Consider the following 18033-nt stretch of genomic DNA (forward strand, 5'->3'; position numbering starts at 1 on the left):
TATTTTATATTTTATTTCAAGTAGTAACACAAATAATCTTAATATGCTTTTTATGTTGAGCTTAAGTGGCACCCTGGTACAAATATAAACATATTGTTAAGTTACTTAATAGAAACATGGAGTGATTAATTATATATTTTTGAAATATGAAGTCTAATGGTGTATTAAAAGTGTGTATGTGGAATGTTTCATAACAAAACCACATCGGACCATATGCAGTCCCCACAGAGAGAAATTGAACCTCTGATTTCAGCATTGTAAATCCATAAACTTACCAGTATTCCAGAATGCAGTGTAATAAGTGTATAAATGTTCTTTTCTAGTATAGAAACTTCATCAGCTGACAATACGATTCAAGAGTATAATGTTTGTTTTTTGAATTTTGCGCTAACCTACACGAAGGCAATCTGCGCTAGCCTTCCCTAATTTAGCAGTGTAAGACTAGAAGGAAGGCGGCTAGTCATCACCAACCACCGCCAACTCTTGGGCTACTCTTTTACTAACGAATAGTGGGATTGACTGTAACATTATAACGCCCACACGGCTGAAAGGGCGAGCATGTTTGGTGCGACTGGGATTCGAACCCGCGACCCTCGGCTTACAAGTCGAACGCCTTAATACGCTTGGCCATGCCGGGCCGAAGAGTGTGATAACATATTTAATTTTTTTTTAGCTGTATGATATAGCTACACACGTGATGACTCTAGAAGATCTGAAATTCCTTACTTCTAATATTATGAGAGAAAAAATATAAAACATATATAGCAGCAGGCTGGAACTAAAAAAAAAGTTAAAATAAGAGTTTAATTTTATTCAAAAGTGTAATAATATTACTTTACAAAAATTAAATAATTTTTCGAATTTAAATAATTTATCTGCACGTGCTAAAACTGTAATTTAACGCATGCATAAACTCTTCAACTCTACAAAACCATTGTTAAAAATGCCAACAAATAAGTTGTAGGTGTTCTAACTTTTAAATCAGCACAAAAACATCCTGCCAAACCTTTCACTTTGGCACAAATATTGCATTATGACATTTCAAGAAAACATGGTTGCCAATATTTTATTTTTTCTCTGTTAATTTTCCAAAATCGAACTTCCAGCTCGTGGTTTTATTAGTTCACTTTGATAGGTGAAATATTCCACAAAGTACAAACCGTCTGCTATTTTCCCACGACTACAATGAGAAACAGATAGTAGCAAGGAGAAATGAAGTGAAAGACGAATTAATAAAGAAACGACTTAGTAATTCTACAGATATACATCGATATCGTTATTTCGTAAATATCATCCTAACATTTACGGGGAAAACTTTCCTCGCTTATTGTTTCTAAAACTCCATTAACATCTGCAAATAATGATTGCTGTTTTTCAATACTGTTTAGATTATACAATGAACATAAATATGTTTAGTTGCGTAATACTGTCTGTTGATTACCAGAAAGCCTAAGTTTACAATGTTACTTAAATCTAAATTACTTAAATCATAATCTGATGGTCACGAGTTCGAATCCCGGTTGCACCAAACAGATTCGCCCTTTCAGCCGTGTGGGCGCTATAATGTTATGGTCAATACCACTATTCATTGGTAAAAGAGTAGCCCACGAGTTGACGGTGGGTGGTGATGACTAGCTGCCTTCCCTCTAGTCTTACACTGCTAAATTAGGGACGGCTAGCGCAGATAACCCTCGAGTAGCTTTGCGCGAAATTCAAAACAAAAAACGTAATTAAAATTAAACTTAAAAATCTTGTCCCTGAATTTTAGGCTAAATAAGTAACAGTTCAGTGTATCTATGGGCGTCCTTCCTCATTTAAATCTGATCTAAGTCTGATTTAAAATTTAAGTCCTAGTGATTAATATGTGAGGAGTTCAAGGCTCGCGTCTCGTTGCAACAAATTTGCGTTCCTTTCCTCGGTGGCCAGAGATGCAGAACTAAAATGAAGGTCAAATCGCACTACTATGTTAGATAAAAGTATACTAAGTGCTGGCGATGGTTGCGGACACGTAGGCACAGATAACCCTTTCGTAGCCTTCTGTAAAAAGTTATAAAATAGATAACGAAACCGCGTAATAAGAAATATCCGTTTATTATTTCTGTTGATCTGCTTTTTTCATAAATCTGAGATTAAGATCTGAGCTCTCAAGAATTCTCATGTCTAAGTTTTTGTTAGTTACTGGTGTGCTTTTATATGTTTTTATACATGGAAAGTAACTCCGAATCAACCAAAGACAGCAATCTAGTTGTACTTTTCCGTATCATGTCTTAGGCTCGAAGCAGTTTGGGACTATGTGTTTGCCATTTTGATTCTAAATGTTGGGCAGATAATGAAGATTGACCATATGATAAACTCATGTTATACCAGAAAAAAAAAAAAAACAATGAGTGCTGCCACCTAGCCACATTTTCACTCCTTAACATGAAACAAATCAGGTTTATTACAACCAGCTTATAAACAGGTGGAGTTGTTTTGTTTGTTTGTGTTTTTTTTTTATTTCACGCAAAGCTACACAAGGGCTATCTGCGCTAACCGTCCCTAATTTAGCAGTGTAAGACTAGAGAGAAGGCGTGGAGTTGCTTAACATTAAGAGCGGTATATAAAATGTCCTATTGATATAATAGGTTTTATTATTCCATAATTACTTTCCATCAATACTAAATTGTTTCATGTTCTTGCTTTGTAATAGAGAAAAATTCTAGATTTAACTGGTTTTATCTGATTTTATGCTCTAACTCTGGAAACGAGAATAAGTTTTATTCAATTAACAAGAAAACATTTCAGTAAATACTAAAGATTAAAAATTGATATATTTTTTGTTAAAACTAAATTAAACCAATCGATATTCATAACTTAGCTGTGGCTATGGTGACGGTTTCGGAAATTTTATTAAAGATTATCTCAATAACTTTAGCACATACCTTAGAAGGCGTATCACAATACTTTTATATATATATATATATATACATATGTAAGGTTGCAAAGGAAAAAAAACGAATTTTAATTTGAACGTAACAAAATACCAAACGTTTCTGGGTTTTATTTTGGATTGAAAACCTTAAAGTTTACATATTTTCATCATTAAATAACAACAAAAGTATGCACTCCAAACAAACAAATGGTGCAGGAGGGTTTCTCCTATCATGTAGCCTCAAGTACAGAAATTGCTACATTATTCCGCTTAACTACTTCCTGAAATTGAGAAACCAAAAAGTAAAATAGTTAACAATTTGATAACGTTGAACATTATTGAGCCTATGTATGTACATTGTGGTACGTCCATTTACAAACCATAAATGGTTTCCAAACCAACATCGAATCAATTTCCGTTGTGGAATAACATATGCGATATTTGTTGATACACTCTTAAGCCACAGACATTTAGCTCATGCCAGGTAAACTAAACTTGAGTCTTAAGGAATCATCGTATAATAAACATTTCCCTGTTTTTCAGAAAACAAAGATACATCATGAAAAACTTGATTCTTAAACAATGACTTTGTATTGACAAAGTACAACAATAAAACCTATTTAAACGTCCTTACAAACTGATGCCACTGTAAAAGTTTACTGTAAATTTTACAACGCAAGTTGAAGATAACAAAGTTCTAAAATAATGTCTGCGCTTTATGTAAAACGGGTTACAATGATATTATTGAAGGAATCTCAATATTTCGTTCCTACCTTCTATAATCTGATTGAAGTTTATGATAAAAACTGTTTGGATTTTCAACCGTAACATAAAGAAAAGATTATGCAATTAACTAGAAGGAGTGCAGGAGATTCGATCTCAACCCTTTATGTACAAAACATTTTATAAAACTAAAAAACTAGAGCAGTTACTACCTAAATGCATCATTTTTAGCGAAAACTACAATTTTTTTCCCGAGGGGCATGCCTCCATAACGGGCCCGGCATGGCTAGGTGGTTAAAGCACTCGACTCGTCATCCGAGGATCGCGGGCTCAAATCCTGGTCACACCAAACATGCTCACCCTTTCAGTCGTGGGGGCGTTATAATGTGACGGTCAATCCCACTATTCATTGGTAAAAGAGCAGCCCATGAGTTGGCGGTGGGTGGCGATGACTAACTGTCTTTTCTCTAGTCTTACACTGCTAAATTAGGGACGGCTAAGATAGCCCTTGTGTAGCTTTGCGCGAAATTCACAACAAACCAAACCAAGCCTCCATTACACTAGTATGTATTCGTTACGAGTTTCCTTTGTATTCCCAAATTTATGCGCCCTCTTTCAGATGTGTGTTCACGTCGCTGAAGGCATCTTTCTTTGTACGAAAAACATTATCTGTTATTTCTATATTTTTGTTGTAAATAAAATGTAGTTTATGTGTTTTAAATGCAAAGCAACTATTTCAAACTAGGCATCAATATGAATAGAAAATATTATAAATATTTTGCAGTGTTATCAATATCCTCACAGCCAACACGGAGAAGTAACGCCCAAGCGATCTCTTCACCTTTTGACATTCGACGTCACAGTTCTATTACAATTGCAGTTGAATTAAATCATGTGCCGAATGGGGAAAATGTCCATAACTATATTTAAAGGATGATAAACGAATAGTTAATTCATATATATGTTTCACATTTCCTTATTGTGAACTATTGCAATTATGCACGAGATAAGAAATACAGGTTTCTCAATGATGTTGTAGCGGCTATAAAAAAGGGCCTAAATGAAGTCTGTTCCAAACGGTTCTTCAGTTAACCAAACATGTTTTTTACTAGACATTGTGTATATTATTATGTTGAATTACATTGTACAAGACGGTGAACTGTATATAGCATATGTTTATTGTCACATACATGAGATGTAATGTTAATCCATCTGTTCATTAAGATTTATATATAGTAGATTATGTATACTTACACAAACATGCCTTATTACTATACTTTCTTATTCTGGTTTATAGCATTAAAATGTTACAATCCACTAGCAATTATTGAGGTGTTGTTTGCTACGCATGGAAAGGTATAACAATATGATTTTAGTACACTGATGAGTTCCAGTAGCGGGAAAATTAGTCTTGTAACTTTGGTGAGTTAAGTAGTTTTCTCTAAAAGAGATTAAAGGAGATATAGTGAATATATTAAAAGCGGCTGGGTCTATCTTGAGCAAATACATAAAAGAAATATCAGATTTACTGCTAGCAGATTGAGTGGATGATATGTTAATAGTAAGAGGATACTGTTAGTTTAACGTTTTTCTTTGGGTTGCATGATGTCGGTGTTTACATTGTTATGATCTTGATGACTTTGTTGTGATTTTTTTCATTACTGCATATGAGTAGTTTGGTTATGATCTGTTTTAATACTTCAGGTGGTTAATTTGGTTATGATGTTTCTTACATCTTAGGGGCTACCCGCTAGTACAGCGGTATGTCTCCGGATTTACAACGCTAAAATCAGGGGTTCGATTACCCGCGGTGGGCTGAGCAGATAACCCTTTGTGACTTTGCTATACGAAAAACACACACACATTATATGTCAGGGGGATAGTTTGATTGTGATCTTCTTTTATTACTTCAGAGGGGTAGTTTGGTTGTAATATTTTTTGATGACTTCAGATGAGTAGTTTGGTTGTCCGAAAATTCTTGCCGTTTCAGTAGTTTTGTTGAAAATATCTTAGTTATTAAAGAATGAGCATCTTAACTTTCTGAACTATCTTTTAGGCGTGGCAGCCCTAGTTTCATAGAGTGAAAAGAATATTAGTTCGAGTAAGCGTAACTGTCAGTATATTTGTAGCGTAATGTAGTTTTAAGTAAGTTACCTGATATGTGGACACTGAAGTCAAGAAATAGTACTTGTATAGGAGGTTTGATAAGTTTGTTTAATACCTGGATGATGTTATTGGATAAATTCGACGAATAATTTTATTTAAACTTTGATACACCTAACAATAACTAAATGTCGTTAATATAACAAAGAAGTTGAGGAAAATGTCATCAAAAATTGCATAGAGGGTTTCTACTAGTTATCAGCAAACAGAATAGCAAAGGAAGGACCTAATTTCATTTCCACGGGTTGGTGATACAGTTGGCTAGTTATGGTTAAAACTAATTCAGCCACTTGAAGGAGGGTTTTAGTAATGGGAAATTTAATGTGTATTTTGTTTTCCAAGATGTTTCAGAGCTATCATGTCATTATTATGAATAACAATAGTACAGTGATTGTTTTGCCATAGGTAATACATAAGAAGCTCTTAAAGATCTTGCAGGAGAAAACATAAGGATGCTCCCCAAATGAACGACAGGCTAGAAAATGAACGGACGACAAAAAGGAATGGAACGGATTGTCATTGGCTCAATGACAACAGGGTAAGGTACAGGGACCTATAGGATGTTATGGTGTCATAAACCATAGTCTCCGAGTGTCAACAATAATGAAGGAAGTAAACAAGATGAGTGTATAAGTTAGAGTTGTTGGGAGTTGAAAGACGTCTTATAACAACTTCGTTGGTTTTAAAATAGAAGGGAAGAGAGATGAATCTTATACAACCATTGATAACCACGTACAGTGTTTTGGAGAAGCAGCCCGTAGATTCGATGAGCATATTCAGCAACACCTCAGGTTTGTATACAAAAAGAGATCACTGATCTCCCAATTCCTGGGCATTTTAATTCTCCCGACGATAATGACATTAAAGTTTCTCCAATCAAAGAAAGGACACTTTAAACAAGTTAAAATGAGAAAGCCAAGAACACTGTCCCTAACTCAACACTATCTTCATTTAAAGAATTAGAGAAAAAAATTTACTTTACAAAAATTCTTCCAACAAATATTTGTTCAATCGAACTCTCTTTTTCAGTTTGTTTTGTTTGTTTGTTTTTAAATTTCGCACAAAGTTACATGAAGGCTATCTGCTCTAGCCGTTCCTAATTTAGCAGTGTAAGACTAGAGAGAAAGCAGCTAGTCATCACCACTTACCGACAACTCTTGGGCTACTCTTTTACCAACGAATAATGGGATTGACCGTAACATTATAACGCCCTCACGACTGCCAGGGCGATCATATTTTGCGTGACGGGGATTTGAACCCGCGATCATAGGTTTACGAGTCGAGCGTCTTAACCACCTGGCCAGGCCGGGGCTTTTTTTTTTTTTTAGATTTGTTTACTTATTGTCTATCTCTTGCTTTTTCTTTTAGGTGAGAGCCTTCGACCCTCATAAAATATTTCACTTAATTAGTATATTTATTTAATTTTTCCTTCCAAGCATGTTTGAAGCATGTTTTCGGACTTACATTGCTAATATTTGGGGTTCGATTCCCTATGGTGGTCAGAGTGCAAACAATCAATTGTGTTAGTTTTGCGCTAAAATATTTGTTTACACATCCATTTTCGATTGTACTTATTGTTTTCCAGGTGATTAAGGCGTTACTCGTAATCTGAGTGTCGTAGGTTCAAATCCCTGTCACACCCAACATGATTGCCTTTTCAGCCGTGAAAACGTTAAATTATGACCGTCAATCCCACTATGCATTGGTAAAAGAGTAGTTCAAGAGTTGGCGGTGAGTGGTGATGATTAGTTGCCTTCCCTTTAGTCTTACACTGCTAGATTAGAGACAGCTAGCGTTGATTGTCCTCGTGTAGTTTTGCGCGAAATTCAAAAACAAACAAACACTATTTTTCAAGACTCAATTTTAGTTCCTCTTACTGCATCTTTTCCTTTTTATTATAAATTATAATAATAATAATACTGCTTACAAGAAAAGCTAAAAATATTTTTTTTCTCAACCTATATGTTTGTTAAGCGTGCTCCACGCAGGATTTGTGTTGTGAGTCCTTTTGTATATTTTTACCTTTCAACTATTCTTTCTTAGTCTACTTTATATATAAGTACAGTTTTTTATTTGGGAGTTTACCCAAAACTTTGTATAAAATACAATTTTCATTTAGGCGTGCGTTAGATTCTCTTTTATTTTTTTTTTTTTTTTTTTTTGTATTTCAAAATCTTATGCTTTCGCCATATCGAGCCCCAAGGCGGGACAGTAACACGTCTGCGAATTCACACTGCTAGAAACCGGGTTTCACTTTTCGTTGGTAAAAGAGTAGCCCAAGGGTTGGCGGTGAGTGGTGATGACTAGCTGCCTTCCCTCTAGTCTTACACTGCTAAATTAGGGACGGCTAGCACAGATAGCCCTCGAGTAGCTTTGTGCGAAATTCCAAAACAAACAAACGAAACCGGGTTTCAATACCCGCGGTGAGCAAAGCTTAATTTCAAACAATCAAACTGACAAATAGTCAAGTGAAAGAACAGTAATTCCTGAGATATTTTGTTTAAGATTTTGTAGACGAATGTTATCAAGTTTACTTTACGTACATTAGTTTTTTTCACCTTCACGAAGCGAACACCAGTGTTTTCTCCAGTCATTTGCAAAATATTTGGAATACGCAGTGCAATATAATAAATCTGACGGTATTAATCAACCCCCAAAAATGAAAAGAACAAAGGATTTCTCGTTGGTAGACAGATAAATTCTTTATTATAATTTGCTGATATTATGATGTTATTGTAATAAAATATATAGAAATATTCTCATGAAGATGGTAATTTTCGGAAACTATAAGAACAACCATCAGATTTTCACTATAGATTTCACATCTCGGAAGACAGATGATAGGAGCACTGGATTAAAAGTTTACTTGTAACAAAATAGCCATCATACTGCCAGGGCACCAGATGTGAATGTGATCATACAGGATAGCAATCTCAGAGAAAGAAGGTCGTAGAAAAGACCAGCAAATAATTTCTGTTCGTCCTAACAAAAACGCCAGAGGAGCACATTTACCACAGGTCGTGTATATTCACAGAATAGTTGAGAGTGAGTGTGATTTCTTATAATAAAACCACGCCAGGCTGTTTGCTTTGTCCACCGAGTGTAATATAACCCCTGAGTTTAGCATTGTAAGCCCGAAGATTTATCGTTGTCCATAAGGGGAACGAATCGTCTGAAGACATGGGGCAGCTGTGATCAGAGCTGTTCATTTTACTGATACAGAAAACAACTGTAACCACAATATATTAGGTTGAGGAATAATTCGTGAGCGTTTTTAAATAATTTCATTCAAGCATTACATGCAAGACTATACAATACTTCAATGCATGAACACATTACACCCAAAACATTTATTATGATACTTTATTTCATGTAATACCTAGGTATATAGTATGCATTGTTTTAAACTAAATTGCAAGAAATTAAATGCGAAAAGCAGATGGTGTCGAAAATGCTCGATTTTGTCCACTTGACATTCCATTTAATGAGCTGAAAGTGAAAGCAAAAATTAAAGACATATGAAAATCAAACACACCATCTATTAGAGCAAAAAATTATCTACCAAATGACATGAAATATTTTGCGAAAGCGTTTCATTTATGAATATATTTGTTTAACTTGAAAAAACGCTCACGAATTATTCCTCAACCCAATACATAAAAGAAAATGCTTCTCAGATCAAGCCTTAAAGACTCCTTATTACTTTATTGCAACTTTTCCGCAGTTCCAGATCTCATATAATCTCTAATTTCTTACCGAACATTACACAATTGGTTCAGTTGACTCAGAAATTCATTGTCAAAATAGTTGTAAACGTTTAAATATTAGTCACATAACTTACAATAACAGAAATAATTCAAAATAGTAGTTAATTAACTGATTACTTCCCTGAATATTTGAGTTTCATGTGACCTTCATTTCCCGCGTATTTCATTGATTTATTTTTACATAGTCGCTATACGTTTTAGTTAATTTGAACTAAAAGTTTAATGTTTTGGTTGATACTAATTTAAGAAGTCGTAATCAAGATTAAAATAATTAATTTATTTTTTGGAAAGCTGAGAAGCTTTACTTTGTATTATCTATTTTACACATGGTGTTTCATATTGTAATAAGAACTGTATAGTTATTAGTTTTTGTTACTTTGTTTTTACCTGACGTTCAGTCCTACAATTTTTATAAAAATATCAAAAAAATAACGTAATTTAAAACTAAAATATTTATTTTTCAAGTACCTTGAAAATGTAAGTTTTTAAGTTCGTTAAATGAGGTTAGTGCTTATAAACCTCACAATTCTCTTGGGACAGATACGGGTTCCGCTGATGATGTCAGAACTCTCTGTCCAGAGCCCATGTAATACCGTCATTGTTGACGTCATGACATGCCAGTTGCATGACGTGACCAGTGACTGCGGGAATTTAGCACCGCCACGTGATATTCAGGATTATTATTTTTTTAAAGTTTAACAGCTAGCTCCCACACATCTATTTTTTAAAGTTTTTGTTTAAGCATTAAGGAGTTGAATTAACATTATTTTTCATAGATACATCAAATAAACCTCACACATTTATTACTAAAAGTTTTTATTTAAATAATAAATAATTTGTTTGTTTGAAATTGAGAACAAAGCTTTACAACGGGCGATGTGTACTCTACTCACCACGGGTAGCAAAAGACGATTTCTATCGTGGTGAGTCCGCAGAAATACCTGGGGGAAGAAGGGGGTGTTATACACCTTCTTACCTCTTTGCATTTAAAACATTATACACTGGTTGCAGCAGGTACTAGTTAATTCAATAATTACCATCACACCTTCTTCAGTTAAAACATTATACACTGGTTGCAGCAGGTACTAGTTAATTCAATAATTACCATCACACCTTCTTCAGTTAAAACATTATACACTGGTTGCAGCAGGTACTAGTTAATTCAATAATTACCATCACACCTTCTTCAGTTAAAACATTATACACTGGTTGCAGCAGGTACTAGTTAATTCAATAATTACCATCACACCTTCTTCAGTTAAAACATTATACACTGGTTGCAGCAGGTACTAGTTAATTCAATAATTACCATCACACCTTCTTCAGTTAAAACATTATACACTGGTTGCAGCAGGTACTAGTTAATTCAATAATTACCATCACACCTTCTTCGGTTAGATGTGTAATTAAAAACTCAAATGTAAAAATATGGATGCAATGTGAAAAAACAACAAAGAAACATCAGTTATGTACTTTCACACGTGAATATAAACAACGTATCAGAGGGCATAAATAAAGCATTATAACGTCTTACTAATGAGTCTGATAACGGAATTTATTAATATTGGTAACAGACTAAATTAACAAACCAATTTGTATAAAGAGATCGTGAATAACGAGTTAAAATAGGAAATGATTTTCAAGGGAACGAAGAAAAAAATGTTACAGGAAAACAAATAATAAATATTAAAGAAAAGGAACAGTTTGTTTTTTGGAATTTCGCACAAAGCTACACGAGGGCTATCTGCGCTAGCCGTCCCTAATTTTGTAGTGCAAGACCAGAGAAAAGGTAGCTAGCCATCACCACCCACCGCCAACTCTTGGGCTACTCTTTTACCAACGAATAGTGGGGTTGACCGTCACATAATAATGCCCCCACGGCTTATTTTTATAATACGAAAACGTCTGAGTTTTTTCTTTACAGACAATAAATATAACGAACAGTTAAAGAGATACTATTTTTTCTTCTGTTTTGGGGCCATACTAAGTCCCAAACTGGCTTTTCAAAATTATTTTATTAGCTCTAATGGTGTTGGCAAGCCCATCTTCCACTACTAATGTTTGAGAAAAAAATCTGTTCATATAATAATCCGTCATGAAAAAATAAATAGTTTTAGGAATATATATTATAACACGTGGCAGTTTGTTTTTCAAGGAAAACAAAAATTGAAAAACAATTATTTTTTAACTAAATGAAATTTTTCTTGTTACTTTTTTTCAAGGACAAGATCAATGAGCATGGCCAGCTGGTTAAGGCATTCGACTCACAACCCTTGTCACACCAAACATGCTCGTCCTTTCAGCCGTCGAAGCATTACAATGTGACTATCAATCCCATTATTTGTTGGTAAAAAAAGTAGTCCAAGAGTTCGCAGTGAGTGGTGATGACTAGCTGCCTTCCTCTTAGTCTTGCACTGCTAAATTAGGGACGACTAGCACAGATAGCCCTCGAGTAGCTTTGTGCGAAATTTCAAAAAACAAACAAACAGGATAAAAATAAATAAAAAAGACATCAGAAATCATATATACGTGCGACAGTATGGACGTTCATCATCATTTAGATTGAAACATGAACCGGAATCCATTTGTACACACAAGGTCCAAGTAGTCCACAAAATTTTCATATCTGTAACTTCCAGAAAACAATAAAACGTTACGTTACAGGACATCACTTTAAAATCAATTTTAAAACAGCAACCATTAAATCGTCCACGACCGTTCTATCCATTTTGGTTTGCGCTAAATAGTAAATATTTTCAACATTACCACTCAGTGGACTGAACTAGTTCCGGTAACCATGAAACTGAGACTCATGAGCCTTCACACTATGCGATTTCACAAAGATTATTTATAAATACATGCGCAGTTTAAAACGTCTGTGTATACTGATGTGTCAACGGTAAGTTTATATGATTACAACGCAAAGATTAGAAGTTTGATTCCCACAGTGGGCAGAAGGCAGGTAAACTATTGCGTACCTTTGAACTAAGGAAACAACAACTTTGTTTGCAAGCAAATAGCAATTACGACTAATTTTTGTAACTATAACAACAATGATAATTTAATAACAACATTCAACTTGAAAAAAACTAAATTTCCTCTCGGTACAATAAGGAGGTCGAACAGCTGAAAGACAAGGGATAATTGAAAATGAACATAAATTACAAGTCTGAAGTAGGTTGGAAATTAAGAGCATGTAAACGGAGAACAACTTTGTTATCAATACAATCACAAAAGGCCCGGCATGGCCAGGTGGTTAAGGCACTCGACTCTTAATCGAGTCATAATAATTCGAGGCTTCAAATTCCCGTCACATTAAACACGCTTGCCCTTTCAGTCATGAAGGCATTATAAACTTACGATCGATCTATTTGTTGGTAAAAGAGTAGCCCAAGAGTTGGTGGAGGATGGTGATGACTAGCTGTCTTCCATTTCGTCTTATATTCCTAAATTAGAAACGGCTAACGCTGATAGCCCTCACGTAGCTTCGCGCGAAATCAAAAAGCAAACAATCACAAAATGTTATATGCATTCGTAACGTTAAACATTTACATTTTAATTAGCTAGAGCCAATGTTACCTCGCTTTATCTCGTCCTAGCATAAAACTAATCACAAGATAAGTCTACTACAATACACCAGAGCTGTGTCAAGATGTTGATAATAGCTTTTTTACTGTACTGACCGTCTTTGTTCCTCTTTGCCTAAAAGTCAGAGAAAATGTTTTATTTTACACAATAGTGTATATCTGTCGTGAGTTGTTGTTTCTTATTTGTTTAAAGTTCAGCATGGAAATAGTGTTTGAAGTAGCAAATGTTTGATGGTTACGATTCTGTTTAAGATGTATTAAAATGTATATCTCCTAAACAGGGTTAGATTCATGAAGAAAACATTGAAAATAGGCTCTATGTTACCCACATAAAAAGTAAAAATTCAAACATACCCAAATCTACAATACCCGACACAAATAACAGTGTATAAAGGAGAATGAAAAATAGGGTTCCTCCTAAAAGTGGCCCAGCATGGCCAAGCGTGTTAAGGCGTGCGACTCGTAATCTGAGGGTCGCGAGTTCGCATCCCCGTCACGCCAAACATGCTCGCCCTTTCAGCCGTGGGGGCGTTATAATGTGACGGTCAATCCCACTATTTGTTGGTAAAAGAGTAGCCCAAGAGTTGGCGGTGGGTGGCGATGACTATCTGTCTTTTCTCTAGTCTTGCAATACTAAATTAGAGACGGCTAGCACATATAGCCCTCGAGTAGCTCTGTGCGAAATTCAAAAAAACAAACAAACAAAACAATCCTCCTAAAATTGTTAGTGGACAGAGTCCATCTGTGTTTGACCTTGAGCCTAATATGCTTTTACTAGTTTATCACATCGATTACTTTAATATCAAGACAATTTATTGATTAAACAGTAGCATTATCTGATATATCAAATTACTGAACCACTTTACAAAATGGAGCTCGAAATGAACCAATTGGAACACCGTCTCTTTAATTGTTCTCTTTTGTGTTTTTAGACGAGAATTGAAAGAAAAATTAGGAGGTGCACGTTATTTTACAGTCAAGTGAATATTCCTTGAAACCAACTTATCTTGCCAAAAGAAAACAATGAGCTGACTCTTTGCATCAGTATAAGGGTAAAAGAAGAAAACAGATATTTAAGTCGAATACGAAGTTTGAAACTTCGTTTCAGTTCACGAACACCCTGCTTCGTCAGTATTTATAAAAAACAAACATAAATAGTACATTTGGTTGAGTCTAGTGGAAAGCTACAAATAAAAGTTGCTATTTCTTACAGTTTTTAGTAGCATATTCCGTATTTCTTTCTCTAACTATAAAAATACCCACAAAATAAATGGTGAAATTCATTCTTAGTTTTAAAGGCGGAATAATGTATATTTTCATTAACACTCAACGCTCTGTTACTATGTGCAACAAAGAAATCACTTTATATCACAATTTGTAAAACAAAACGAAAGATCACATGGACTATAATGTTCGCTATTTGCAACCTGTAGTCTTCAAGTCAAAATACACTTCTCTAGTGAGAAAAAATATTAATTCTTTAATTATTATATGATCGTCCCATTCTCCTCATACCTCAAAATCTCTAGTAAACCATTTAAAGTTGTAATTGGGTTAATATTATTTGTCTCCTACATAAGTTTCCTTATTGTATAGAGACAGTTAAATATTACAGATGGTTTATTCATAGTTATAATAAAGATAAGCATACCCTATGACCGTTTGTGGAATATATTTATTTACACCTATGCATATAACTTTAGAATGTTTATTTTACATAATGCTACTAATTTATTTCGTCTTACTTAATTCTGTGGGCTTAAAGGCTGTTCACGAGCCTTGCTGTAGTTGGCCCGATGCAACCTTGTTAAAACAAAACAAAACAGCACACACACACACAAAACTCTAGTGTGTTCAATAATTATAGAATTACTAAACACATTGCTTGTAACAGAAGATAAATCTTGTCGCTTTCTTTTCCAATAATAGTAATATAGATTTATAATGGTCTGTATACATATAATAATTCAGATTGTTTCTTAAGAACGAAATCAAACACTATATTTGTCCCGGCATGGCCAGGTGGTTAAGGCGCTCGACTGATAATCTGAGAGTTGTGGGTTCGAATCCCCGTCACGCCAAAAATGATCGCCCTTTCAGCCGTGAGGGTATTATAATGTGACGGTCAATCCCACTATTCGATGGTAAAAGAGTAGCCGAGAGGTGGCGGTGGGGTGTGATGATTAGCTGCCTGTTCCCTCTAGTCCAACACTGTTAAATTGGGGACGGCTAGTGCAGATAGCCCTCGTGCAACTTTGCACGAAATTCAAAAACAAACAAACAAAAGACAATAGTAATACCAACAGCAACTTGATGTTCGAAAAAATATGCTCCAAATTTCAGCCATGATACCACACTTATAATGTTTCTCCAAATTTCTAAATTATAGGCTGATTAAACAATAGTCAAGCTTGCTTATGTATGCTTTTATTTATCTGACTTTGAATCACCTAGACATATTTGGTATTTTGTTGTTTTACTTTTGTTTCCTCATAAAACTGAGATAAATATTTGAGCTCTTTTAGTGTGTGTTAATAAGTTCTGATTTTTGTATTAGTTACAGATGTTTTATACCTTTTTTTCGTGCCGTTATACACACTTAAACTGTGATTCAACTACCTATAGAGGTCAAGTTGATTACACAGGCCTGCGATGGTTTTATTGTCTTGAAATATTTACATGTTACATCTCTTTTACATTGAATCCCAAAATGATATCAACTTTTCTCCATCATTTAGACTTTTGTTTTTCAAGAAAACATCATATATATATATATATACTTTTACATAAATGAATCATTTTTATTGAAATTGGGTTAGATTTTGTTGTGTTTAAAATATTGACAATTATAAGTTGGAGATTTCCCTCTACCAAAAGCGAAGTGAGAGTCTTATCGATTGTTCTAAAACCCAAACATAATAATAAAATATATTTACTCTAGGAAAATAAATAATAATTTGATCTAAGTAAAAGCTTTTTTCCTTCCTAATTTGTAAAGATCCTTACGTTATAGATAAAAAAAGAAAGGACTACCATATTCGAAATCTTCGTGGCTAAACTATGAAAAATCCGTTATTAAAACCAAAACAACTTTTATGCAGTTTAAATTCTCAAGTCTGTGTTATGACCTAAGAAGGTCGAAACGTTGTTCTATACTTTACTTTAATTACAGTTTTAATACCCATATCAGACATCTTGAGAATACATTTTTACTTCAAGTGGATTTCTCATCATCACGAATTTTCTTTGTACTGTTTCAGCCTTGAACTTGTTTTTGATATTCAACCGTTCATCAGACAAGTAACAGTGATCATCTGTGAAGCCAATATTATACAAAAAAACGCTGTTAGTGTTACCATAGGTATCTAACTCACACAACAGAAACAACATATGCCATCCCAGACTTCTCCCAATTAGAATACAAAGGCATTATTGACCAATGTGTTGAACTGAATTTGACTGTCTGCCCTCCCTTCAATAATAAAGCATGGAAACAGTAAGCTGTTGTTCAGCCCTGCACTGTTGTAAGTATTTTGCTGTTTAACGTTGGAACAAGTCCACAATGTGTTTGATTACTGAATATATTTTGTTGTACCTCATCTGATTCACCTAAAATATAACTGTTTCAAAGGTTAGCTTCGTCTCAGGGGAAGAAAAACAACAACAAAAAAAAACCACCATACATTTCGTTACATATAAATATATGCACATATATTAATATGTACAAACAAATTTTCGGTTATCCGGTGGGACAATGGTTAGTACCGGATATACAACACTAAAATAAGGAGTTCGATTATCCTTGGTAGACACAGCAAATAGCCCGATGTGGCTTTGCTATAAGAAAGCACACGAGCTGAAAATAATGTTTCATTCACGTGAAAAAAAATTGGCCAGTAATCGGAATATGAACCAATATTATTGACTGCATAAAATCAGTATCAAAAATTGAAATAAAATTTATATTAATAAACAGAGTATCACATTTATAATACTGTTAATTAAATAAGACATTGTTTTAAATATAACAGTCTTATTTTATCTTTGATTTGTTTAAAACATTTTTCTTTAAATTTATATAAAGAATTTATATTAATATAAATCTGCTTTTATATTAATAACAGTATAAATAGAATGCTTTTGAAATTACTGTTTTTAATTCTATTTTCTCTACCTCATTAATGCTGTTTCTAGGTGGCCAATGATACTATTTGATTTTTGTTTTCGCATCGTATGATTAGAACATTCTTTTGATCTCATGTCTTCTACTGATTTTTTTATTTTGTTATACTTGAGGGCAACTTAAGTAAAAAGGTCAAAATACTGCACGGAAGTATTTATATATGTGTCCTCCTCTGGTGGCCCAGTAGTGAGTTTGAGGGTTTTTATGTTAAAAATCGGGTTTCGATATCCGCTGTGAGAAAAGCACGTGGCTTTGAGTTTAACAAGAAGGAGAAAACTTAAATATTGGTTTTTTTGTATATATACTGATTGAACTAATGTTGACTACTTCTATGTTCTAACTCTGGAAGTGAGAATATCGGTCTAGTTAATGAGCTCACAATTCAATGTTCTAACGAACGGACATCAAGACTCAAGAAGACCAGTTATATCTAAAATTAACCATTCCGTCCAGTTATCCATCAAACTGGTGTTATTGTGATGATATTTAGGGAAGTTTATAAAATATATAGAGCTGAAAGTTTCTCAAGTATTGGCCATTGACATATGTGGCTAACAAACAAAGGTCAAAGCATTGCTCACACAGTTTTACCTTTTGGTGAGACTTCTTGGACAGTTTCTTTGTTCTAGATTTTACATACATAGATAGACACACAAGGGTGTAAAATAAGGATCAATTTAATCAAAACACAAGAAAAAT

The 18033-nt window shown here is 34.1% G+C and overlaps 1 protein-coding gene across 5 annotated transcripts in view; it reads right to left on the bottom strand.

Moving 5' to 3' along the window:
• Positions 1-18033, bottom strand: part of LOC143230905 (C-Maf-inducing protein-like) — a 142210-nt gene that overhangs the window by 117910 nt on the left and 6267 nt on the right. For 3 of the 5 annotated variants that reach the window (XM_076465203.1, XM_076465202.1, XM_076465205.1), the window contains exon 2: positions 10458-10505. The exons of the other annotated variants lie outside the window; for them this stretch is intronic. In XM_076465203.1, coding sequence (XP_076321318.1) covers positions 10458-10505 — 48 coding nt within the window. The remainder of the gene's footprint in view (positions 1-10457; positions 10506-18033) is intronic. 5 annotated transcript variants of the gene reach the window in all.

The sequence above is a fragment of the Tachypleus tridentatus genome, chromosome 10 (assembly GCF_004210375.1).
Source record: "Tachypleus tridentatus isolate NWPU-2018 chromosome 10, ASM421037v1, whole genome shotgun sequence".
NCBI lineage: Eukaryota > Metazoa > Arthropoda > Merostomata > Xiphosura > Limulidae > Tachypleus > Tachypleus tridentatus.